At 45.1% G+C, this 26,219-nt stretch overlaps 1 protein-coding gene across 1 annotated transcript in view; it reads right to left on the bottom strand.

The window, feature by feature from the left end:
* The window catches only part of exosc10 (exosome component 10), a 26,838-nt gene extending 835 nt beyond the window's left edge, over positions 1-26,003 (bottom strand). Inside the window, exons 1-24 of the mRNA XM_007897780.2 lie at positions 25,867-26,003; positions 23,786-23,922; positions 21,310-21,433; positions 20,442-20,546; positions 19,230-19,395; positions 17,981-18,089; positions 17,322-17,397; positions 16,437-16,547; positions 15,786-15,929; positions 14,792-14,982; positions 13,594-13,750; positions 13,226-13,374; positions 11,123-11,173; positions 10,722-10,833; positions 8,803-8,853; positions 8,199-8,277; positions 7,067-7,173; positions 5,976-6,071; positions 4,856-4,930; positions 3,683-3,782; positions 2,516-2,595; positions 1,536-1,710; positions 686-753; positions 229-296 (exon numbers count right to left, since the gene is read on the bottom strand). Coding sequence (XP_007895971.1) covers positions 229-296; positions 686-753; positions 1,536-1,710; positions 2,516-2,595; positions 3,683-3,782; positions 4,856-4,930; positions 5,976-6,071; positions 7,067-7,173; positions 8,199-8,277; positions 8,803-8,853; positions 10,722-10,833; positions 11,123-11,173; positions 13,226-13,374; positions 13,594-13,750; positions 14,792-14,982; positions 15,786-15,929; positions 16,437-16,547; positions 17,322-17,397; positions 17,981-18,089; positions 19,230-19,395; positions 20,442-20,546; positions 21,310-21,433; positions 23,786-23,922; positions 25,867-25,986 — 2,651 coding nt within the window. The 5' untranslated portion in view covers positions 25,987-26,003. The remainder of the gene's footprint in view (positions 1-228; positions 297-685; positions 754-1,535; positions 1,711-2,515; positions 2,596-3,682; positions 3,783-4,855; positions 4,931-5,975; positions 6,072-7,066; positions 7,174-8,198; positions 8,278-8,802; positions 8,854-10,721; positions 10,834-11,122; positions 11,174-13,225; positions 13,375-13,593; positions 13,751-14,791; positions 14,983-15,785; positions 15,930-16,436; positions 16,548-17,321; positions 17,398-17,980; positions 18,090-19,229; positions 19,396-20,441; positions 20,547-21,309; positions 21,434-23,785; positions 23,923-25,866) is intronic.
* Positions 26,004-26,219: the final 216 nt, after the last annotated feature.

Below are 26,219 nucleotides of genomic sequence, written 5' to 3'. Positions count from 1 at the left end.
AAAGTGTTGTGGGCTGTGTTCGGATGGAGATCAGCACAGCATGACATGTGCAATAGCTACACACATACTGGGTAGTAAACTGGAGCAGGAACCATGGCTGATTTGTGTGCAACTTGTATAATTCAACTGTCCACTGAACAAACCCCTGAACCACCAGAAACTGCAAACGTTATTTTCAAAATGGCGCCCTGTCAAGCACACTGATGACAGTCGTCTACAAACTGTTACCTGTCTGACTTGCCGACTGTGAAGGACATACTGCGGTTCCCAGCTGCTTGCCGGTTCTTCTTTCCTTTCTAAACCAGAAAACATTTGGTCAGCGGCCGAACGGCCTTTTTCCCCACAAATCTCTATGGTTCCGATCACCAGGTAAAGGCGGCTGGAACCATGAACGATGACGTCAAAAAGCAGAGACGGGTACGGTCAGCAAATAGGGATGATAAGCTTGCAAATTACTACAGAAATACTCGTTTAATGTTCTCTTTCATTTGAACATGCTATAAACCAGAATGTCCTGGTCAGCTATTTACTCCGCTGCACACGCAGTTTAGCAAAGTCTCGATCTCTTTAACTTTAGACAAATTAAGCTGAACCCAGGCATCGTTTTGTTGAGGTTCTCACGTGCAGATTGAGGACCTGTCTGAAGGTGCAGTGCAGATACCAGATTCCGCAGCAGCAAACGTACCTTAGAGTGAGGTCCATCCGCTGACATATTGGGATCAAAATGTGCAGGACCTGGAGTCTTGCTGCCACCTAACAGATAAAAAATAAATCCAAAACACAATAAAGCACAAACAACACCCAAGATAACACATCTCAGTCAGTGAAGCGCTTTGAGACGTCTCAAAGACGTGACAAGGCCCTGTATCAAATGCAAGGATTCTTATTATTACTCTTCACTCTGCCAGACCTTGTGGGTTCCAGGCCCATGTTATACCCTGAGCTCACAGTCTAGGCTGACAATCCAGTGGACTACCAGCTGAACACTACATTGTAGGGACTGCTATTCAGATGAGACGTCAAACTAAGATACTGCCTTCCTGTGTAGGTGAATGTGAAAGATCCCGCGGCGCTATTGGAAAAAAGAAGAGATTCTCGAGTGTCCTGGTCAACAATCCTCCAGGTACATTTATGCTCTGCCCAATATGGCTGCCATCTTTACAATACAAATTTACATTTTTGTAGCATTTTTCATGTTGGGAGGATGTCCTAAATTGCTTAACAATACCGGCTTGGCACCCGAAGCTGCGGTGAGAGCTGAGCGAGGTGGAGAGGGAAAAGATGGTCCATCTTTCTCTAGAAGTACATAGCCACTACACTTCACGTAGATTTGTTTGAATTGCTTGGGGACGTTTCAATGTGATAAGGTGTGATGCGAAAATACAAGATCTAATAGCTGGCTGGCTTGAGAACAACAGAATCAGTCTGCATGCACAGGGCTAAGTTGGTATGTAATTAACATTATGCCTCAACAGTGTTTCATTTCAACTGTTACAGAAACCTTACGAAGATCTGAAGATCGAATGACAACCTACCAGCAAACACTTTGAAATCGGACTTGCTGTAGTCGAACGCCATGAAGGGTTTGGGGTTTTGCTGCTCGTCTCTCCTCATGGCGGCTGGCGGCCTCTTCTCCGGCGGTGCCATCACTTTCTCCGTTGCGCTCTTCGCTCGCTCTCGCTTCTTGCCTGCTTGCTGATCAGCTGACTTCTGTGGGGGGGAGAAAAGAAGAGGAAGGTTAAGGCGCTAACGGCTTAGAAACTTAGTAATTTACAGTGCTGGAGACTGTTCGGTCAGTCTAGTCTGCAGCGGCTCTCAGAGCAACTGCTTCATACAAACCCACTGCCCTGCCCACCCTACCTCCACACCCTTCAAGACCTTAACTTTCATAAACCTGCCTACTTCCCCCTTGAAACCCACCTTATTCAACCGAGTCAAGATGTCATTCAGCACTGCTCTTGCGCACGGGTCAGAAAGTTGTTGGTTCAAGTCCCATGACAGGGACTCACTGTGTGCAGTTAAAAACAAAAATTTGCAGCACAGAAGGGCATTGAGCCCCTCAGGTCTGTGTTACTGTTATATGAGCTAACACTCTTTACTAAATTCGAGCCAGGATGTACTTTTGAAAAGAAATCAAAAATACAGTAGACTGGAGTATAAAACATTACCAGGGTTCATAAAATCCTAACTCATCTTATAGTCTTCGAGACGTCTCAATGCGCTTCACAGGGTATACTGTACAGTGAATTGACTGTATAGTTTGCGGGCGAAACGCGGTAGCCAATTGCTCACAGCAGTGTCCCACAAACAGTCGTGGATTGAGTGACTAAATTCTTATAATTTTTTTGAGGGATTATTACCCCCAGAAAATGGATCCAGGAACCCAGATCCTCTCGCTTGTGAGGCAAGCACAAGTACAACTAAGCTATAAAGTTTACGCAAAATCAGACACTAAGCTGACCAAATAAAATTGAAATTGACCACCCTACGAAGCAGACCTTGACGCCTGCCTTACCTCAGCTTGTTGTTGCTGTCTGACTGACAGCAGGTCTTGGACCGCACTTTTGTAATCCTGCTGCACCTGCTGCCTCACGGCTGTGAGAGAAAATAATGAGCTTTAATATCACTTAGTCATAACTCAAGAAACGCCACACAGCATTCTGTTTGGGGGTGGTGGGGGAGGGGGCGGGGGAGACAGTGGCGGCAACATTTTTAGTCACATTGTTAAAATCCTAATTCTGATCTCAAATCCCTGCAAGGGCTAATCCTTTCCTACCTACAATATCTCCTCCAGCCCCGTTCTCCCTCCTGACTGTCTGTCTGGATCTCTGGAGTCACAGCTGACCTTGGTTCGGTTTCCAAGGGACGACCAGTAGGAGACAAGTAGCAATGAATGGCTGATTTCCCCTCTGCGGCCCACAGTTACCAAAGCCATTTGTAAACTCTTCTACCGTGGCTGAGATAATAATAATAATCTTTGCATTTGATACAACGCCTTATCATGTCTTTGAGACTTCTCAAAGCGCTTCACAGAAGTGTAAAGTGAATTGACTATATTTTGTGGGCGAAAAGTGGCAGCCAGTTGCATACAGCCGTGGACTGAGCAACCAACTTGTTTTTATTTATTATAAATAAGATCACTTAATTCAGCATTGAAAATCTAATCAAAACTCCAGATTGCCTGGTCGATCCAGGTTTGTGCTACAATGAGTATTGCCTTAAACCACTGGGCTGTTGAACAGACCCTCTCCAAACCTCTCTTTACCATCACCCACCACACAACCATCAGCATATACGTCAAACTAAACAAACAAAATCCCAAATCGTTGCAATGATTGATTACTTGGGATTGTTTATTTATTGTTTCAGGGATCTGGGAGCTAGCCTGCGTGAGGGGCGCTATATAAATGCAAGTTGTTATTTTCAGATCAACGTTGTTTCTTTTGATTGAGTCGTTAATTCCTCTCCCTTCTCCGTCCACTATTACAATAAACTAGTTTTTTCCTGGTTTATGCCCCCTCATCCTATCAAAAATTCAGTTTGATTGGCTCCCATCTCAATTTTGATGGGACATTTGCCTCCGTATCAACATACACTTCATTCTTAATTAATTTCATGTTGTGAAGTGCTTTCACAGCGTTCAAAGCGCTAAATTGAAAACTGATGAGCGGCTTCACACAACCTGCAGGATTGGGTTTGTTATCTTTCTTCTTCTCTTCCTTCTGATCCTTTGCCTCTTGCTGCTGAGGATCTGGGCTCTGTAGCTTCCACCTGTGGCTAACCTGCAATTACATAAGAAGGAAAAGGACCTTAGTTGTTGTTTGATGAACGCTGATCTTTCAATAACCTGCCAATATTCGCACTGAAGAATCTTGATTCACTGAGCTCGAGTGGAAGCAAGCTCCAGTTCCATGACAGGACATAAGTTTAGAGTCTGGGCTGACACTCCAGTGTGGTATGGGGTAGGAGCTGCAAACCTCCAGGTGAGACATTAAAAAGTTTTTCTCGATGTCCTGAACGAGAATTCTCCAAATTAATTTGTTATCCTTCTCAAGGGACCTTGCTGAGAATAAAATGGCTGTTTTAGTTGCTTTCGAAAAACACCCTTTGTCTTCCGTTTAAGCCTTTTTGTAAGGGATTCCCAGGATTGTAGCTTCAACCACCCTCCCTGGTAACCCGTTCCAGCTGCAGATTCTGTTCTGTGTGTAAAAAAAACTTCCTGGTGTCCAACCTGAGCTGGTCTTCAATGGATTTTCATGTGGGGGGGGGGGGGCAATCACATGCTGTGAAGCATTTCTAACTGAAAATAAAATCACAAAATAAAATAAAATGCCACAACCTCTAATCACCAGAACGGTAAGTCTGTTACAATGGTCTGATACAACTGGTCAGCCACAATATCACAAGAATTGCTCGGCCCATTTCATCTTACCTTCCAGAAACACCATATAACATTATCTTAAATGAGAACAATAATTTATATTCACATTACACGTTTCACACCAGGAGAATATCCGAAGGTGGGACAGTCGAGGGTTTGACCCGAGCTGGGGGTTGGATTCAAGAAGTGCGAGTGCCAAGGGGGGAGGGGTGGGAAGAGGGGGTGGTCAAAAGGGAAGATCTTGAGATGACCTTGATCCAGCCATTAGCCTCTGTGTAAGGATGTACTTCCTGGTGTCCGTCATGAAATCGTTGTCAACCTATCTGAATCTGGGATTATAAATCCTGCTCTTTGGCATATCTGAATATATCGCTCTGGGTTTATTTTCTCAATCCCATTGATAGACTCTTCTACACCGCGAAGTCCTGTTTGAGACCTATATACAAACGTTCCTGGTTGTTCACAATTACTTACTTCATACACCTTGGAGGAAGGGTCAAACTTTGCTGCTTCAGAGATGTATATGTTACTGTCTTTGGATGAAAGGTACTGAAACACAAACACAAAAAATTGGTATATTATTGAATAAACTGACAAACTAATGCTCTTTTACCCGTTGCTGGGTTCCCAACCTTCGGTTTACCATTTAAACGTCCTTTGTCCGATACTTTTCCTCAGGGTCCACCAACCTTGGGTTTGAGGCTCAAATCATCTCTGATAATCAAAGTCCTACAAGGGAGTGACTTAGAAATACAGATGACTTGGACGCAGTTTGTTTAGTAGTCATGCATGTGGAACCCCATCACTAAGCTTAAGAGTGTCCAAACCAGACAGAGCTCTATGTATGTGTCACCTACACATGGAAATTTCCCCGTTTCTGGAGTGGAATGCGCCCTCTTGAGGGATGAACGCTTACCAAATTCCAGAGGGTATTGGCGCAAGTTGATGAGAACCAAGATATGGGCAGCAGAATGTGGCTTGGGGTAACTGCTTGGTGTCTACCAATTAAAACTGCATAGCTTGCCATCATTCACGCAATCCACCCCCAATGGGCAAAATTGTAATGGTTTTATGGATTAAAGAATCCTTTTAAGAAAAATAAACTCCAATAATAATAATAATCCTTGCATTTGAGATAGCGCCTTATCTCATCTTCCAGATGTTTCAAAGCGCTTCACAGAATATACTGTAAAATGAATTGACTGTATATTTTCTGGGCAAAACGCAGCAGCCAATCGCGAACAGCAGTGTCCCACAAACAGTCACGGATTGAGTGATCAAATAATTTTTTTTGATGGAATTATTACTCGGAAAAGCGATCCGCCAATCGACTACCTAACTTACTGCTGGGTAAACAGAGGCGTGTGGAGTAAGGAAACTTGCCCAACTTTTCGCCCTGCCTGGGAATCAAGCCCAGATCCCTTGCAATATTACTAAATAAATGTTTACAGAGTTCAAAATAACATGCGGCATTTGAAAGCAATTATAAAACCTTTAGTGGATATAAAATGCAATTTTGAAATGCTCAAATCAACTTCCACTTTCTCGCTTAGCAATTTGGCCAGAGGAAGCGGAAACGGGATGGCCTGCTCACCATCCTAAACGGGTTCTCAAATGATTCTAAAATCAGCCGAGCTTTCTGCTGTGCCACTGTCAGGATTTCCTCCTCCGCCTGGGCCTCGGTTGGATACTGTGAGAGCAAAAGAGGTCAGTTGTTAACACTTGGGCAACCTGCCACACACATTGTTCCTGCAAGTTCCATTGTTTGTTCTCACACTTGGGTTCAAATCCATTCACTCCCTGGCACCTCCCTCCCTCTCTGACCCCCTCACTCTCCAATTCACCACACAGCGCCTCCGCTCGACTGGCACCGGCCTCCTGCTCGTCCCTCACACCCTCTGCCCAACCATCGGAGGTCGCGCTTTCAGCCACTACGCCCCAAACCTCTGGAGCATTCTCCCTCAATCGTTCCGCCTTGCCCCCTCTCGAGATCAAGTCCTGCCTGAAAACTTTCATCTTCGACCGTGTTAACAGCCTTCTCCCACCGCCCCATGGCTCGGAGTAGGCTCCGCCACTGTTAAGCGCTCTAAGAAATCTACTCTTGGTGGAAGGTGCTGTATAAGTACAAGTTGTTGTTTATTGTTGTTGAGTTGGAATATTTTTACTCTTTTCCACCTGGCCACAAGTCTTACTTAAAACTTGCTCCAATCAACCAGACATTCCATTCACACAGCCCCTAACGTGGCATACAATATCTAAAAGCGCTTCTTAAATATAACAGTAGATACAAAACAGGGAAATAAGAGTGAGTTTTGAATTCATTCCTAGCTATTCCCCTCACCCACCCAACACAAATACCTGGTGGCTTAAGCCCCTGCCCAATACAGCACCATCCCATACAGATTGGATGATTGTAGGTTTGAATTGCTAATCTGTACTGAGTTCACAGGCCTTTGGTTGCCAATGGAAAATTAGCCAGGCTCCCTGTTACTGATCGCTATCTGGAGACAACCACGACATCAGCCGAGGACAGGCTGGGGTCTGTGATGCTCTGCTGACACTCACACGTGAACAAACAACGCAAGGTACCTGAGGGTGCCCGCTGTGGTGGGACAGCAACTTAGTAAGAATGCTCACGGTACAGTGCGCAATATTGACATTTGCTTTAGTCACTGAAACGCTTACCTCAAAAATAGTGACGGTGGCTCTCGCACTGAGGGAGGAAGCCGGTTCCACGTCCACTCGCTCGTCCTCCAAGTCCAGAAACAGAGAGCACGTTTCAACCATCGGCACTGGAACAACAAGCCATTGATTACCAGTCGTCCATTCACTCACTTCCTCTTTCACTGCACATCTTGATGGCTGGCACCTTTTCAATCTAGTAGCCAGGGCTACAATTGCCTACGTTTTTATACTTGCTTATGATAACGAAACATCGCAAACTCCTTCATACCAATTACTGTTGTGAGGGAAAAACTGGCATCAGGCATAGACACAATGGTAAATTCACAGAGAATGGGCTTTGCTCCAGTGGAGCAGCTAGTATCAGTGTTGTCATGATGGAGGAGAAGTAGGAGGTTGGGATTAGAGTAGAACTCCAGGTCCAGGGGAGCTGGTACCTGTGCACACACGATAATAATAATCCTTGCATTTGACTTAGTACCTATTTACTGCTTTAGTTAGGTAAACAAAAATAACGTCAAACTACATTTGTATAGCACCTTTCATGTCGTCCCAAGGTGCTGTACAGTCAGGGATCCGCACCCGAGCTGGTGGTTGGGATCAGGAGGGGTGGAGGATGGGGAGGGTAGGGGTAGAAGGGTAACTGAAGGCACGGTCGAAGAGGGGGTTCTTAGAGACGAACTTTGAAGGAGGCAAGGGAGGTTGAGGGACTGTGGGATGGAAGTCCAGAGGGTGGTGGCAGAGAGGCTGAAGGCCCGTCCACCAATGACGGGGCAGGCAAAGCGGGGGACATGAAACAGGCCGGAGCCCGCTGAGCAGACAGATTGGTAGGGGGTTAGGAGGCCACAGAGGTAGGAGCGAAGCCACGGAGGGCTTTGAAGGTGAACAGAGACGTATGGAGTAAGGAAACATGCCTAAAGTTTCGTCCCACCAGGAAATCGAACCCAGGTCCTCTCGCTTGTGAGGCGAGCACGCTAACCACTACACTACAGGACTCTGACATGTTGATGTATGTCTGCCAATTATGGCCTGTTATAGTGCTGGTTGAGATTTTACAGACCGTCTCTCCCTCCACCCCCCACCCTGCGCGCGCGCGCGCGCACACATATACACGCATACACAGGTAACACCCTACCTGAACCTGAGGCAATCGGGGCATCTTCTTCGATGAGATGGGAGCTATCGTGAGGTCCGAACAGCAGGTTCTGTATTTTCTGTAAATACATAGCGAGAGCTAACAAACTACACAATATGTTACTGATTCACTCACAAACAGTCACTCATCCCAATAAGGCCACTCAACCTCCTAAAGGATTTTTGATATACCGTTCTCCACCCCCCACCCCTTCAATTTTCCCCTTTTAGACTGAAGGCGTTGGCTCTCGCTAGCCTCCTAAATCCATCCCTGTTGTTGAGGTGTAATGCCACACAGCAAACGACAGCAGGGGATTTCAACTTGTCACAACCCAATCTGGGCGTTTACAATCGGAGACTTTCGAGCACCAGTCTGTGGGCCAATGTTTCTGCTCTGCCTAACCCAATGGCCCGAGGTCAATTGCTCAAATGAAATTCCAAAATTTAACAGATCCAATCAGATATCACACTTCTAATTAGTTAGGAAACATGCATTTTCACTCCTATCTCTACGTGGGGTTGGAGAGCAGAACCTCTTCAATAAAATGATGCTGTGAAATGCAGATATTTAACTAGCACCGGAACATTCTGAGCTAACAGCTTACCTCTGGCTTCAGCAATGGGCTTTTCTTCTGTGGTGCTTGTGTAGGTTCTGACTAGAGAGGGGAAAATGAACAGTTAAAGGTTCAGTTTCAGGTGTATGCAGACTAGACTCAAAACTAGGTTCATTTGGGGAGCAGCTGAGGGCTAAGCCATTAGTGCAAAATATCTCTCACTGTGAGCTGATGCCAAAAACTACCTTAAAACCATATTGTAACATGTAAAGATTTAACATGTAAAGATGATGCAGGATCTTGGAAATTCCTAAAATTCAATTTTATTTGGGAAATCCTTTTTCCCCCACAAGAATGAAATCCACAAGAATGAGGACTCCCAACTTGTCAAAGTTTTGGCTTTATATGACTGAGGATGTGCCCATCCAGAGCAAGTCTATCTGGTGATGATCCATTGAAAATGTCTTGTCATGTTGCCTCACAACTAGTTCAACCCGAGGAAGACTCCGCTTACCTTCCTCTCCCCCTCCCTGCCCAAGCACAGATTTAGACATGGATCTCAAAAAAAAGTAAATGATCAAGAGGACAGATAAAACCCAGAACCTCTGACCTGGTCTGGTAGCCAACCCACTAAACCAAACAGATAGAACAATTTGTCCTTTCAAATAGTCCTCAGTATTTGTCCTTTGTTATCAGCAATTAGGTGTTCATAGAATTATACAGGAGGCCATTCGGCCCTCCTTGTCTGTGCAGGCCCTTTGAAAAGAACTATCCAAATCAATCCCACTACCACACTCTCTCCCCATAGTCCTGCAAATTTGTCCTCCCCATAGTCCTGCAAACTTGTACTCCCCATAGTCCTGCAAACTTGTCCTCCCCATAGTGCTGCAAACTTGTCCTCCCCAGTTACTGTTTGTAAAACATTGATGGGTTGAACCTCATATGATTATTTACTTCTCTCTTAAAAGTTGTTATCAAATCGGCTTCCATCAACCTTTCAGAAGGGATAGATTAGATCACAGGATGACTGTTCAACTCATCAAATTTACTAGATCATGGCTGATCTGCAACTTAGTACCATTTCCTGGCGTTTCATCATATCACTTGATACCCTCACCATCACTCAGTGTAACATTTCCACATACTTTTGTATGAAAGAAACATTTCCTGATTTCACCGTTGAATGGTATAGCACTAAGTTTTGGATTTGCCTGTCAGAAAGAAAAAAATTCTCTCTATCTTCCTTGGCAAATATACAAACAAAGTAAATAGGGGGAATACAACTATTTCCTTTAGCGAGGCAACTGGTGACAAAGGGACTGGGTTGTCAATAGAAGACTGAGGGGAGAGTGAGAAAGGTTGGAAGGAATTTCTTCATTCAAAGAGGGTGGGTTAGAGTTTGAAAAACATTGATAGATTGAACCTCATGTAATTAATTCAAACGGTAACTGGTAAGCAACTGAGCAGGAAAAACATTAAGAAATATGGAGAATAAGCTGGATTAATATAAAAAGTGGGATTAATATAAAAAAGGCAATTTAGGAAAACCGGGAGCAGACACGACAGACTGAATGGTCTCCTTTTGTGCTGAAAATATTAATTACAATAATAATCATCCTTGCATTTGGTATAGCGCCTGAACATGTTAGTGAGATGTCTCAAAAGCGTTCACAGAATAACTGTAAAGTGTATTGACTGACTGTATTTGTGGGAAAAATGTCTCCACAGTTGTGAGAATGGCTGAAATCCAATAATCCCTTAAAAACATTTTTATTTTTTGTAAACAATAATTTGGGTCACTCAATCCACCACTGTTTGTGGGATGCTGCTGTGCGTAATTGGCTGCCGTGTCTCCACCCAAAAAATATAGTCAATTTACTTTACAGTGTATTCTGTGAAGCACTTTGAGACGTCTGGACAATGTGATAAGGCGCTGTTTCAAATGCAAGGATTATTATTATTGGCGTTACCTTGAGGATTGGCATGTCACGTGCACGTTGGACATGCTGGTGCAGCTCATTGATCTGCTGTCGGACCATGGGAGGCACCGGGTTACAGCAAGAGAGAATCCCCTGAGGCTCCCTGCAACACATCAGAAGACATTACACCAGATATTAAATAAAAACACAAGTGGCTGGGAACACTCAGCAGGTCAGGCAGCATCGATGGAGAGAGGAAATGGGTTAACGTTGATCTAACTTCATCGACCTGAAACGTTAACCCACTTTCCTCTCTCCATCAATGCTGCCTGACCTGCTGAGTGTTCCCAACTACTTCGGTTCTTATTTCTGATTTCCAGGATCTGCAGTATTTTGCCTTTTGTTACAAAGAGTTTGTCCTGATTTCTACCCCGGGAAGGAATGCGACTTACTTTGGCAACTCTTCAGCTATTTTGAGCATCATGTGATTTGGGAGAACATATCTGTTGAAACAAAAATACAGAATGTTAGCAGTCCGTTGTCCCTATCAGATTCCCCAAAAGGCTCTACCAGAAAATAATAATAATCCCTGCAATTTGATATAGCGCTGTTCATGTCTCAAAGCACTTCACAGAAAAGCCTGTAAAGTGAACTGACTGTGTATTTCTGGGCGAAACGCGGCAGCCAATCGCTCACAGCAGCGTCCCACAAACAGTCGTGGATTGAAGTGACAAATTTATTATTGTTTTTTTTCTTGAGGGATTATTATCAGTCATGTGGAGTAAGGAAACTTGTCCAAGGTTTTGCCCTGCCTGGAATCGAGCCCAGATCTGTTGCTTGTGAGGTGATTGCTCTAACCACTGAGCTGAGCTTTGGAGTCCTGTAGCTCAGTGGTTAGAGCACTCGCTTTGCAAGCGAGAGACCTGAGTTCAATTCCCGGCAGAGGGCGAAACCTTGGGCAAGTTTCCTTACTCCACACAGAGCCTAATAATAATCCCTCCAAAACCAAAAAAACAAACAATAATAAAAAAAATTGGTTATTTTCAATCTACCACTGTTTGTGGGACATTGCTGTGAGCAATTGGCTGCCGCGTTTGCCCACAAATATACAGTCAATTCACTTTACAGTGTGTTCTGTGAAGCGCTTTGGGACGTCCTCGCGACGTGAAAAGCGCTATATCAAATGCAAGGATTATTATTATTATTACAGGACACTACTGTAGCTCAGCCCAAAAGAGCCCAATACAAATGAAATGGGATTAAACGATCTGCTAGAAGGAGGCCATACACCCATCATGTTTGTTTTGCCATTTTATCAGACTATGGCACATCTTTTTTTAATCCAAATTCTGCATCTTTTTACTACTTTTTTAAAGTGCTCTGAGACACCGTCCGATGTGGATGGCACTATATAAATCCAAGTTGTCGTCGTTGTCGTTGTTGTTACACATAAAAAAACAGCATTTAATATCGCATCTTTCAAGCCAGAAAAATAATAATCCTTGCATTTGTATTTCATACAGAGCCTGATCATGTCTTTTAGATGTCTCAAAGCATTTCACAGAATATACTGGAAAGTGAATTGACTGTACATTTTGGGGATGAAAGGATGTCTCAAGGAATACACTAAGGTGTGGAAAATGTATTTTGTTAGTGAACACAATTTGCACACAGTAACGTCCCATGAACAATTTTATAAAACCTAGGTTTCCATTAGATTTTTTGACAACTTTGCCCATCTGCCTTCCCACCTTTAAGGATTTATGTACAGCATGTCCACAAAGTCCTGTTACCCCCATGTTTGTTTCTACAATGCACTGACCAGCAACTGAAATATGTGGATGAATGATGATATTTGTATTTGGAAGTTACTCCATTGTATTCAGTACAAGTGTTTAACTGCATTAAGACATCCAGAGGATCATTCAGTGTGAGTGTGTGTGAGTGCCATCATTTTCACGTAAGATAATGATCAATCGCCATGTTCTGTGCCACAACTTCCGTAACATGGATGGAGTTGGTGAGGAGGCAAAGTGCATCTCTGGCAGCTTGTTTCAGCTCCTTCTTAGTCTCACATCACTGGTTTGTAACTGGAGGTTAACAGGACTTTGTGGAACACCCTTGATATTAATCCGCAAGTCCCTTTATTCTTCCACTTCTTTTAATATTTTACATCCAACATATACTTGTTCTCCTACTCTTCCTCCCAAAATATACAACCTCACAATTGTCTGCATTAAATTTAAATGGCTATTTCTCTGCCTTTAACTATAAAGTGAATGGCCAAATATGTGTCTTAACACCCTTACTCCTCAAGTATCCATCAGTCTGCCTTTTAAACCTCAATTCTGCCTCTACTGCCTTCCCAGCAGTGTGGGTCATGCTCTCACAACCCGTATGAAGAAACGCTTTCTGATTCCCAGTGCTAACTGGTACAACAGTAATCTCCTGTGTAAGCTTTCTCCATCCCGGCCAAAATCTGGTGACGTGGCCTCTGGTATCAATCGCTCCCCTTGCTCCTTGGATAAACATTTCACGTTGCAGACCCCACTCACCCTGTGCTCTCGTCCTCTTGTCGGGCCATCTTATCCCTCCATGAGTACAGTAACCTGAACGCAGTCATCTGTTGAGTGTTCAGATGCTTCTTCTGTTTTCTGTTCAGCTCCAAGTAGGATTCCTCTGTGAATATTGGCTTGCAGTATTTCTGCAAGTAATAACAAGATTACAATGTAGATTGCTTGGGTGCAATTTTCTGGGTGCAAAACTTAACGGCTTTATATTTGGAAAAGGCAGAAGCTTTCAAAAGGAAAGTACGTATCTTGGTTTGCACATTGTAGAACATTACATTAATATTTCAGCCAGGACCTTGTAGAATACAGAAGAGGACATATCTGAACACACTATTCTATACTCGGGACAATACCTTCAGGCAAACGTCTTTGCTCTTGTGCCAGACAAGATGAATGAGGCGGGCCTGTTCGTTCCCCTGCTCCCACAGCTGATTTTTCATTGTGTCATAAACGTACAGCAAATAGTGGGTGTCTTCTTGTGCATAATGTAACATCTCCTTCGGGAGTGGTCTATAAATGGACAAGAATAAAGCTGTCAAATAAAAGACAAGACATCCTCTGAGCACCGCTGACGGCTCAGTGGGTGAGCAATGCAGCACTGAGGACACAAAAAGTACAGAACAGAAAGTTCTTAAGGTTGCTCCCATTTCTCAGCTAGGGGTGAGCAGCGTGGACATCCTAATTTGGTCTCAGCTACTCTGAGCTAGGCTTTAAATTCAGGCTGAATATGGAAGTTGGCTTTCCTGCAGCACTGAACAGCAATTGCTGAAAACACTTACAAGCACATAATCGTGTAAAAAAACATGGGATGCCCAATAATGAACTCAACGTTTTGACTGTTAACCTGTCTCTAAATAGGCCAGGGCTTTTCAGAGATATCTCTGAGGGTAAAAGTGACAGAGAAAGCAAAAATTATCAAATACGTAGAGGCAGCGGGATAAGATGGCACGAATTCAGGATTGTGGAGGACAATTTCAGGACAGACACCAGCATATGTTTCTTTATTCAGAGTGCAGTCAACAACTGGAATGAACGGGTCATCAGAAGGATGGATGAGGCAGGATTCTGGGACTCATTTAGCAAACAACAATTTGCATTTACATAGCACCCCTCACGCAGGGCAGTGTCCCAGCGCACCTGACAGCAACAGAGCACAATGCCAGGGGAGGGGGAGGTGACCGTAGGCACGGTTGAAGAGGAAGGTCGTAACCTGAAATTAGGGAATGAGGGGGTAAGGCGGACGGATAAAGGGAGGGTGTTCCAGAGATTCTGGGCATAGGGGCTGAAAGCGCGGCCACCAGTGGTGGATAGGAGGGCGCAAGGGACATGCAGGAGGCCGGAGCCAGTCGAGCGGAAGCAGCGGATTGAGGGTTCGGGTGTGTGCAGGTCAGAGAGGTAGGGAGGTGCCAGGGCACGAAGGGATTTAAAAACGAACGTGAGGATCTTGAAATCGAAACATTTTGATGCTCTACTGAGAAGTGGGGAGGACGAGACCAATGGGCTGAAGGGCCTTTAGTAGAAACGTATCTCGACAAACAGGAGCTGACTTACCGCATTCTCCAGTCAGCTAGCTGGTAACGCTTATCAGCCTCCACGCTGCAGTAATGTCTCAGGAGGTGATCGAGAGAGTGTCGAGCCAGGTTTAGAGTGCGTGCAGCCTGGTGTGTGTCAAACATGTTGACCACATAGATCCCAAAGTCTCTCTGTAGCCATTCAATGTCGGAATCTGCTCCGTGGAACACCTATACAGACCCAAGCATCAAGACTTTAGAATCAAAGAGTCACTGGTTTCACAACCAATTTGTGCACAGGAAGATCTCACAAACAGCCTTGTGGTGCATGGCTGCTTAATCCAGAGGATACTGGAGAGAACGCCCTCCTCTTTTCCAACAGTCATTGTTTGTGGTCAGCCGGATGTCTGACACATGCGGAAACCCTTCCCCTTGCTGAAGAATACCCAAACTAAACAGAGTTATGCGCATCCCATCTACACATGGAAATTCCAGAGATATTTATTGGAATGGATCTCTCCCCGGAGGGACCCACCCTGCTTACCTCTAAAATCATAGAATCCTACAACTCAGAAAGAGGCCATTTGGCCCATCGTTCTTCTACCTGCCTTTTGGAAGAGCTACAACTAGTCCCACTTACCTGCTCTTTCCCCATATCCTTGCAATTTTTTCCTTTCAACTTTTTAAAAAATTCTAGTAGTCATGAAATTTTAAAGTCTACCTGAACGCAGAGAAAACATATCTTATCCAGCCCAACACTGGACTGGATTGTAAATACTGGATCTCAAATATGATGTGGGCTTGAACCACAACTTTCTGATCCAGAGGAGAGGGCACTACCAACTAAGCCAAGAGAAAATTAAGTAATGTTACGCCGATATCAACAGGGATAGTAATCTTCAAACCAGAATGACTTCAAAATAAAGTCACTGCATTTTACAGTAAATCCTGTGAAGGGCTTTGAGACGTCTTCCTGAAAGGCACCATACCAGATGTAAGTATCATTTATTATTATCATTATTCACCAAACTAACCTTGACAATGGCTGGATCAGTAAAGACTTCATTGAGAATATACAGTTCACTGCGAAGCTCCAGTGTGTCAACGATGAAATCCTCTTCTCTTGTTGATATCTGCAATAAGCAGGTTAGGCCCAAGAAACTCCGATAGGAATGGTGCTGCCGGAACAAAAGGAGAAAAACGAGAATCAAGTGGATGAATTAGTATGACAGCTCAGTGGGTTTAACCAGGGAGGAGCTCAGCCACACAGACTCTGGGAGAGGTCCCAGGTTCAATCCCCTGGAATGTGTTGAGTTGGCCAATCTCAGCCGGGACAGAATTAGGGAATGAACATTTGAACTGAGTGTCCCTGGTGCATGTTAGACAAGGTGAACGTCAGCCACATAGTGTATGTTTGAGAACATCTGGTGGATTGGATGAATTTGGATGCAGAGGGAACATAGAATAGATGGGAGGAAAATTATCTCTTTCAAATTGCTTCGTTGGGGGTTGGATGGGGTGTGGCAGGGAGTTGACCTCTTAACATTCACTGCTTCACAAGGCAGACAGAAAACCACCAATTTGAAAATAAATCAATATAAAGGGTGCACATTAAAGTCCAAAGCTGTAAAAATATAAACTTCTGATGAAATTTCATCCTAGAAATAATGGGGAAATGTCTGCACCTCCAGATCAACAGCAAACTCCGTACACCGCGAGAGCACTTCATTCATTTCCACAAGATCATCCAATGTCGCTATTAGCCGGCAGCTCGTCTCAGACAGAGGTTTGTACATCTGTTTGTACAAAAAACAAATAATAAATTGGTCATTTCAATCCACGACTGTTTGTGGGACACTGCTGTGCGCAATTGCTGCCGCGTTTCACCCACAAATGTAGTCAATTCACTTTACATTTATTCTGTGAAGTACTTTGAGACATCTAGAAGACGTGAAAAGCACTAAATCAAATGCAAGTATTATTATTATTGTTATTATTATCTATAGGTTGGCAAAACAACAACAACAAAATTACATTTATAGAGTGTCTTTCACGTCGGGAGGACGTTCCAAAGAGCTGAACAGTCAGCTGTTGGGGCCTGAGCATGGGGAAGGGGTGGTGTAGGGGTGAGGGAAGGCAGAGAGGTGGACGGAAGATCAAAGGCTCGGTCGAAGAGACGGGGCTTGAGACTGGCCTTGAAGGAGGCAAAGGAGGACGCGCGGCGAAGGGACCATGGGATGGAGATCCAGAGTGTGGGGGCAGAGAGGCTGAAAGCACAGAAAGTAGGGCGGGTCGGGCGGGAGACATGGAGTAGGCTGGAGCCTGATGAACGGAGGGAGCGGGCAGGTTGGTAGGGAGGCAAAAGGCAAAACTTGGTCAATGAGGCTTCCTGTGAAGGGCTTTGAGACGTCCTCCTGAAAGGCACTATACCAAATGTAAAAAACATTTATTATTATTGTTATTATTATTATTATTCAGCTTCCTCTGCTAGGAAAGTATCAAAGAGCAATGAGGAAACACAGTAAAGTTGCAGCGGTAAACGTTGAGCCACAAACTGTTTTGTCACTGACCTGCGGGTCCTGTTTGACGAGTAGGTGCTCTGGAGGCTCAAAGTGATCGAGCTCATGCTGGTAGGGATGGGCAAACCTGCAAAGCAGGAGGAACACAAGGTACAGTTCATCCACTGTCTAATTTACAAACATCAATGCCACACTTCCAACGGGTGAAACGATAAGGGGCAGCACCGCACTGTTAAGAGTTGCCCTTCGGCTAATTTGTTAAACCCATCTGTGCCTGTTTAGGTGGACGATAAAGATCCTATGGCACGCGCTGAAAAGAGATGAGAGTTTCTCCCCTGGCCAACAATCCCTGAAATAAAATTAGTCATTCACTTCACGGCTGTTTTGTATGACATTTCTGTGCGCAAATTGGCTGCCTCGTTCATCTACAAACACAATTACTACACATTACAGTAAATTCCATGAAAGGCTTTGACGTCCTCCTGACATGAAAGTGCTATATCAAATGCAAAGAGTATTATTTTGTTAGTAGTATTTAGTGAAGGTAATATGGGTAGCTACATGGAATGGTCAAGCCAAAAAATAAACAGCAGTATATACACCATCTGGTCTCTGGTTTGCAAAGTCCAAGCAGCTCAAAAGCAGTGGGATGTGATGGGAACCTCGGCATTCAGTATAGCAGTGGATCTGCTTCACACACCGTCACTTACATGTTCTGGGCATTTTGCTGTGTCCTTTGCTGGTGGATCATGTCTGCTAATGCTGCGGGCACATCGAGGTCCTCGGGCCGTTCTATCGACCTCAGGCGGTTTGCAAGAACTGAAAATTCACAAAGAGGATAATAAATAAATAATAATTTGGTCACACAATCCACGACTGTTTGCGGGACACTGCTATGCTCAATTGACTGCCACGTTTCGCCCACAAAATATACAGTATATACAGGGATACCGTATATAGTTTGGGACATGATATTTCAAGCGACTGCCAGGGTGGTGGAAGGTAAACTAGATGGACCTTGGTTTGCTTTTGCGAGCAAATTCTTATAATAATGCATTTAATACAGCGCCTTGTCACGTCTTTGAGACGTCTCAAAGTGCTTCACGGAATATATTGTAAAGTGTAGTGACTGTATATTTTGTGGGCGAAAATGTTCTTGTGTACAGTATTTTTTATATACAGTCAATTCACTTTACAATATACTCTGTGAAACACTTTGAGACACCTTGAAGACGTGACTGTATCAAATGCAACGATTACTATTATTCAGTCATCAAATATCATTGAACTGTGTGCTGTGAGCAAGTGATCGCCCCAGGCTTATTCATGGGATACTGCCCTCAATCAATAACAACTTCCTGCCCTCACTCAATCTGTGTCAAGTTAATTGATCAGAGCTGGACCAGTTACTAATGGCCTCCGGGTCCCAGGGTTATGATTCCCTGCTACCGATCACTACCCAGAGACATTCTGCTGTATAAGATCCGCAGATGTGAACATCAAACGAGCATTGAGGATTGCTGTGATGCGCTCGTAGTCAAATACAGTGCTAACACCACCTGCCAAGGCTCACACATGATAGCTTCTCAGGAGAGGTACGTGCATGGCAGCGTATCTGAGCAGGAGGAAAAGAGCCAGGTGCCTTCAGGAGAGCAGAGGAGAAAACTAATATATCTCTAATATTTCAGACACAAACAACAACAACAACAACAACACAATTCCATTTATTGAGCGCCTTTCACGTCGGGAGGACGTCCCAAGGCGCTGTACAGTTCGGTCAGGACCCGAGCAGTGGGGAAATGGTCGGAGGGAAGGGAGGGAAGGGAAATGGTGAGGGGAGGGAAGGGAGGAAGCGAGGAGGGGGTAGAGAGTCGAGAGGGGAGCTGAAGGCACGGTCAAAGACAAAGGCCGGAATTACATCCCATTTTTTTACATTCAGCAAATTTGAAGCCATCCTACCTTCTGGCAGTGATTTTTGGGCATTTGGTTTGAGGAAGATTTTTGGCACAAAGGGAGTGTTGGAGTTATCGATCTTTTCTTTAAACTTGATCTGGGGCCGAGGGATGTTTTTGGCGTGAAACAAGCGGAAGGTTTCGGACTTCATCTGCTTTGTCATTTCCACATTCTGAAAAAGAGAATCCATCAAAACTGCTAGAAGCCGGACTGCGCCAGGTGGAGCAACAACGACTTGCATTCATATCTAGCGTCCCTCACGCAGGATTGCGTCTCAGAGCGCTTAGCAGAGATACGTTTTGCTCCAGAGCAAAACTGGCAGGAGATAGCTTGTGGGGCCCTGAACGCAAATCGAATTAATCTTTCAGACAAGTTACACTGATGTGAAACTGAGCTGCAGTCCCCTTCGCTAACATATCAAAATGCGATAATTCCTGCATCACATCACGGTGCAATATTGTGGCAGTGCCAATTCTGGTCTGCTGTGTCATATCAGGAGCTCTACTTTATTCCATAGATGGTACTGGACCTCGCTGATCTCACCCCTCGCAACCTCTGTATCTCCTCTTGCACTATTCTCCTGCCATTGCCCTCTGACTCTGCTCTATTGTTCGATCCTTATTCCCTCCAATCCCATCATTGACCGAATCGCTATGGAGCTTCCTCTCAAAATCCCTTTGCCTTGTGCCAAACTCACCCTGCCTTCAAAATCCTCTTTGACTGTGTCTGTGGTTAATAACTTCAGACTCCACCTGCTCAGTGATCCCCATTGCCTTGGGAATATTTGAGATGTTCATCTTAATAATAATAATCCTTGTGTTTGATATAGTGCCTTATCACGTCTTAAGACATCTCAAAGCACTTCACAGAATATACTGTTAAGTAAATTGATTGTATGTTTTGTGGGTGAAACATCCAATTACGCACAGCAGTGCCCCACAAACAGTCATGGATTGAGTGACCAAATTATTTTTATTTATTTTGGAGGAATTGTTAACCCCAAAAAAGCGATCCGCAACTCAACTACTTACTACTGGGTAAACGGGTGTGTAAACAGTAAGGAAACTTGCCCAACGTTTTGCCCTACCCAGGAATCAAAACCAGGTCCTCTTGCATGCGAGGCAAGTGCTCTAACTACTGAGCTACAGGACTCCACATCTTAAATAATAGGCTGTAGTAAATAAAAGCTATTATATAGACGGAATAAAAAAAAACTACCTTCCTGTTCCAGCTAGAAATAATGGTCTTTGGGGCTTGAAGCCCAGCGGGAAGAACCGGCTGCTTGTTCTTGTTGATGCCTGAAGCTTCATCCAGTAAGATGCCCTGAAAACAATTAATTCAGCAACCCGTCACAGAGAAACAGAGAGAGAGAGAGAGAGAGAGAGAGACAGGAGGGTGCAACACCGTACAGGGTATACTACTGTGCCAACCTAATTTCTCATCCAAATTATTGTATTCTACACTGTGTTTTGCTCAATGACTTGATATCTGCTCGTTTCAGGTCAATTTTATTCCGGCTGGTGTGGATACAAGACACACTGCTACATAACGTCACGGTTTGTACACCAGTCTCGCTTTCTATAGTACATTACATTAAAACAAATCAATATTTGAATTATATGTGATGATGAATGTGTGCCCTTGTTTTATTGAATCTATTTAGTTTTACACAACTCAAAGCATAATCCTTGCATTTGATATGGTGGCTTTCACTTCAGGAAGATGTCTCAAAGCAGGATTGAGTTTTGGTAATGATTTTGTAAACGAAGCAGCTAATTTATACACAGCAACGTCCCATAAGATAGAGATGAAGCGAGTGACCAATTTTATCTGAGGGATTGTTGTGCAGGAGGAGAGAAAAACTCCACGCTCCTTCCGAATAGTGCCATCTCATCCGAAGCACGGCACCTCCAACAATGCAACGTCCCCAGCGCTGGGTACTGGAGTGTCAGCCTACGTTACACTATGAGTTCCAAGCCCAGAAGTAGGGCTTGAAACTCTGACTCTCGAGTGCTACCAACTGAGCTAAGCAAGCATCGAACACCTAAATGACCCGACTGTGCACTTGCTGCTTTGTCATACGTACCACTCTCTCCAGAATGGCATCGTTGGCATCCACCAACAGGTCGAACCTATCCTCCAGCTCAGTTAATTTGTTATGATTTTGGATGCGACTCCGACAGCCATGGTACTGCATCAGCTGGCTCATACTGTGAAACAATGACAGACCTGCCACTCAGTGAGATACACCACAGTAGGATTTAATCCAATAATAATAATAATAATCCTTGCATTTGATATAGCGCTTTTCACGTCGGGAGGACGTCCCAAAGCGCTTCACAGAACACACTGTAGTGAATTGACTGTATATTTGTGGGCGAACGCGGCAGCCAATTGCGCACTGCAATGTCCCACAAACAGTTGTAGATTGAAAATGACCAATTTATTATTGTTTTGGGTTTTGGAGGGATTATTATTAGGCTCTGTGTGGAGTAAGGAAACTTGCCCAAGGTTTCGCCCTCTGCCTGGGATTGAACTCAGGTCTCTCACTTGCAAAGCGAGTGCTCTAACCACTGAGCTACAGGACTCCACATAGTGGAGCATTGTCAATAGTGACAATATACATTTATTTTGTCTCATTCATCTACAAATCACAGCCTGATACCTTCCTCCCCTTCCAAACTGTTTTCTCCCCACTCCACTATCCACTGCCTCCGCTCAGCTGCCTCCGACCTCCTGCTTGCCCCTGGTCCCCTCAGCTCCATTTTCAGCCACTGCACCCCGTAACTCTCTCACTCAACCCGTCTGCCTTGCCCCTTAATTCCACTATATCAGTTCATGCCTGAAGACCTTCCTTTTCGACCGGGCCACCCATTACACCCCGAAGGGCCCCTAAATGCTACTCTGCGTAAAGGTCACAAGCTGTTGTTGCTGTTCTTTATACAGTGCCTTTTAAGTAAAAGAAACGCCCCCAAAAAATAAAATTTATTGGAAACAAAGTGAATGTAATGGGAGGCAAATATGGGAGTTTCTCTGCACCAGTTCATAGTAATAAGAGTTTCCGATAAATTTGAATCAGGATGGATTTGCAATGGTGGTGGTGGGTGTTGTGATGCCCCTTCATATGCGTCTGAAGCAGAAAGCAATTTAAAATGGAACAAAGACACATTATATTGATATTTAAAGTTATAGAGACATAAAGGGATTTGTAAAAAAATATATTAAGAATAGTGGTTTTATGAAGCAGCATACACAATACAAATTACATTTGTAAAGCGGCTTTCACTTCAGAAGGACATCCCAAGGTGCTGAGTAATCAGGGATTAGGACCCGAGCGGAATGGGTTTAGGGAGGATGGAGGGCAGAGAGGGTAGGAGAGTGGCCGAAGGCACGGTCGCAGAGGAGAGTCTTGAGGCATGCCTTAAAGGATGCAAGGGAGGGCGCACGGTAAAGGGAATGTGGGATGGGGTTCCAGAGAGTGAAGGCAGAAAGGCTGAAGGCTTGACCGCTGATGGTGGGGCAGGCCGGGCAGGGGACATGGAGCAGGCCAGAGTCTGCTGAGTGGAGGGAGTGGACACATTGATAAGGGATAGCACGTCGGAGATGTAGGAAGGGGCAAGGCCATGGAGGGCCTTGAAGGTAAGGACGAGGATTTTGAACTCGATCCTCTGTGGGATGGGGAGCTAGTGGAGCCGGTCAAGTGTGAGTGTAATGGGGTCATGGAGCCTGGTGTGGGAGAGGACATGAACTGCAGAGTTCTGGATGATCTGCAGCTTGTGGAGAGAAGATTTGGGAAGGCCAATAAGCAGGGCATTGGCACAGTCGAGCCTGGATGTAATGAAGGTATGTATGAGCATGAAAATAAAGTATGTGTCATTCACTCATAGATTCATAAAACACAAATAACAGTCATTTGGCTCAACAAGTCTGCACGAGTTTTGTTTTCCAATCAAGTTATGGACTTGGCTTAAACTACAGTTTGTGGTAGAGAATTCCGCATTTTAACCATCCTTTATGTAAATAAACTTTCTAAACTTCCCTTTAACACTTTTTGCACTCATCTTATACTTTTGTTCTCATGTTACTGACTCACTGACCAAAGGAAATAAATCTGCTATTTATCTTACATCTATCAGGTAATCCCATAACATTCTCAGTTTTAGTCAAAAAAGCTCCACTTTTTCAAATCTCTCTTCATAACAGAAAGTCCCCTATAATAATAATAATAATAATCCTTGCATTTGATATAGCGCTTTTCACGTCGGGAGGACGTCCCAAAGCGCTTCACAGAACACACTGTAAAGTGAATTGACCGTATATTTGTGGGCGAACGCGGCAACCAATTGCGCACAGCAATGTCCCACAAACAGTCATGGATTCAAAATGACCAATTTATTATTGTTTTGTTTTTTTGGAGGGATTATTATTGGGCGTATGGAGTAAGGAAACTTGCCCAAGGTTTCGCCCTGCCGGGAATCGAACCCAGATCTCTCACTTGGATGGATCTCTCTGATGGATAGTCATTCGATGGACAGAAATGTATCTCCAGTGCAATCTCTTACCAGTGCAGCAGTCGATCTGCTTGTGTGTCACAGAATGCCTGGAACCCAGGGAAGCTGCGATAAAAATCAAACTCATCTCCGGGCTTTGGGAGTCCACTTGAGGCTTTTGTGGCTGAAACCACAGTCCCGAGAACATGCTGCAGAAAGAACACAACAATAAAATTACATTACATAGCACCTTTCACGTCGGGAGAACGTCCCAAAGTGTTTCGGACCCAAGCTGGGGGTCGGGATCGGAAACGATGGAGAGTGGGAAGGAGGGTGACCGAAGGCATGGTCGAAGAGGAGGGTCTTGAGATGGGTCTTGAAGGAGGGGACGAGGCGGAGTGACTGCAGGATGGAGTTCCAGGGAGTGGGGTCAGAATGACCGAAGGTCCACAAGATAAACAGGGTGATCAGAGTCAGCCACGATTGGGGAGGAAAATGCAACGTTTGATAACTGATTTGATAATTATCAAATTGTTACAACAATAAAAATAATAATCCTTACATTTGATATAGTGCCTTATCACGTCTTCGAGATGTCTCAAAGCCCTTCACAGAATACACTGCAAAGTGAATTGACTCCGTATTTTATGGATGAAACGCGGCAACCAATTGCACATAGCAGTATCGCACAAACAGTCATGGATTGAATAATCCTTGCATTTGATATACTGCTTAAGATGGACGCATTGGAGCTGGCCGTTTTTTCATGCTTATGAGGCATCCAAAGGTTCCCTTACCTTTTCCCACCCAGCAGAGCAGTGGCGTCTCCTCCCTCCCAACCAATTCCCATTGGATGGGAAGGGGAACGATTAACAGTGGAGCCGCTTGGGAAAGGATGGGCACTCCAGCCATTCACAAGTGGCTCAAGCTGTCAATCTATCGGGACTTGAGCCGTCCTATTCCCTTGTTTCTTCCCCGTCCTCTCACTAATTGACAGCTGCTTGTGAATGGTTGGAGTCTGCTGTCAATCATTCACAATTTCACCTCTCTATTTCCATCCCGGAGCCGGCCTATTTAAAATAGGAGTCAATACAAATGAATTGGGGTTGGTCGCTTTGTCCAATTTACCCCAGAGTCCGACATTAACAGCTTCCACTGGCTCCCTATCGCCGAACGGATCGATATGAAGAACCTCACACTTGTTTTCAAATCCCTTCATGCCCCATCGCCTTCCTACTTCTCCGACCTGGTTAACCCTGAAGCCACAATCTGCTTGACTGGCTCAGGCTCCTCATGCTCTCTGTTCCACCATTGGCAGTCTCACCTTCTGCCACTACACCCCAAAACTCTGGAACACTCTTCCTTTATCCCTTCCTTCTCCATCTTCAGATCACGCCTGAAGATCTTCCTCTTCGACCGTACCTATAGTCACCTCGTGCCTTCCTCACCCCCCCCCCCCCGGCTTGGCGTTGTGCTCAAGCGCTCTGGGACGGTATCCTGTGTGAGGGACGCTGTGTGAGACGCTGAATGTAAGTTGTTATTGAACAAACGCTGGAGTTTAAACTTGGAATTGCATTGTCTAACTGTGCGCTTTACAAGTTCACAACCTTCTAACTCAAGAGGTGAGAGCCCGACCACTGAGGCGGACTGATGTAAAGGCTACTGTAGAGTCCTGTAGCTCAGTGGTTAGAGCACTTGTCTCGCAAGCGAGAGACCCGGTCAGGACGAAACGTTGGGCAAGTTTCCTGACTCCACACACCTGTTTACCAGCAGTGAGCAGGAACCCGGTTGTCAGTCGATTGGCGAATCGCTTTCCGGGGATAACAATCCCTCAAAAACAAATAATAATCAATCGGTCACTTTGATCGATTTTGTGTGGACACTGCTGTGCGCGATCGGCCGCCGCGTTTCGCCCACAGAACACACAGTCACTACACTTTGCGGTATTGTTGTGTGAGGCGCTTTGAGACGTCTCGACGACGTGGTGAGGCGCTGTGAGGAATGACAGCTTTTCCTGAACAGTCCTGAGTGGATGGGGAACATGTCACGTGCCTCCGCCTCACAGCATCTTATTCTCCGGGAGCTCGAGGCCTCCCCCCCCTCCCCTCCTCCTCCCCCCCTCCCCTCCCCCTCCTCTCCCCGCGGCTCCCAACCTTCACGAAAGCGTCGGCGTCGCTGTAGCCGGGGATGATGTCCTCGCCGCCGCCGCTGCAGCTCTCCGGATCGTCGCCCGACACCGGCGCCATCGCCTCATCCTCTCCGCGCGCCGCCATCTTGGGGAGCGCCGCCGCCGGGTGAAGTCTCGCGAGAACCGCGGGGGGTGAAATCTCGCGAGAGCCGCGCGGGGGGGGGGGGGGGTGTGAAGTCTCGCGAGAACCGCGCTCCCCAGCTGTCAGATTTGGGGGCGGGTTCACGCCCAATTGGGCGTGTTTTGGTGACGCGGCCCCTGGAACAAAACCAATGGGGCGGGAGTTCTACTTTTGAGGCGACGGCTACTCTTGGGCTA

Source organism: Callorhinchus milii, unplaced genomic scaffold (assembly GCF_018977255.1).
Source record: "Callorhinchus milii isolate IMCB2004 unplaced genomic scaffold, IMCB_Cmil_1.0 Scaffold24, whole genome shotgun sequence".
Lineage (NCBI taxonomy): Eukaryota > Metazoa > Chordata > Chondrichthyes > Chimaeriformes > Callorhinchidae > Callorhinchus > Callorhinchus milii.
Note: the sequence above shows the minus strand (reverse complement) of the source record. Positions and strands in the feature narration are given on the sequence as shown.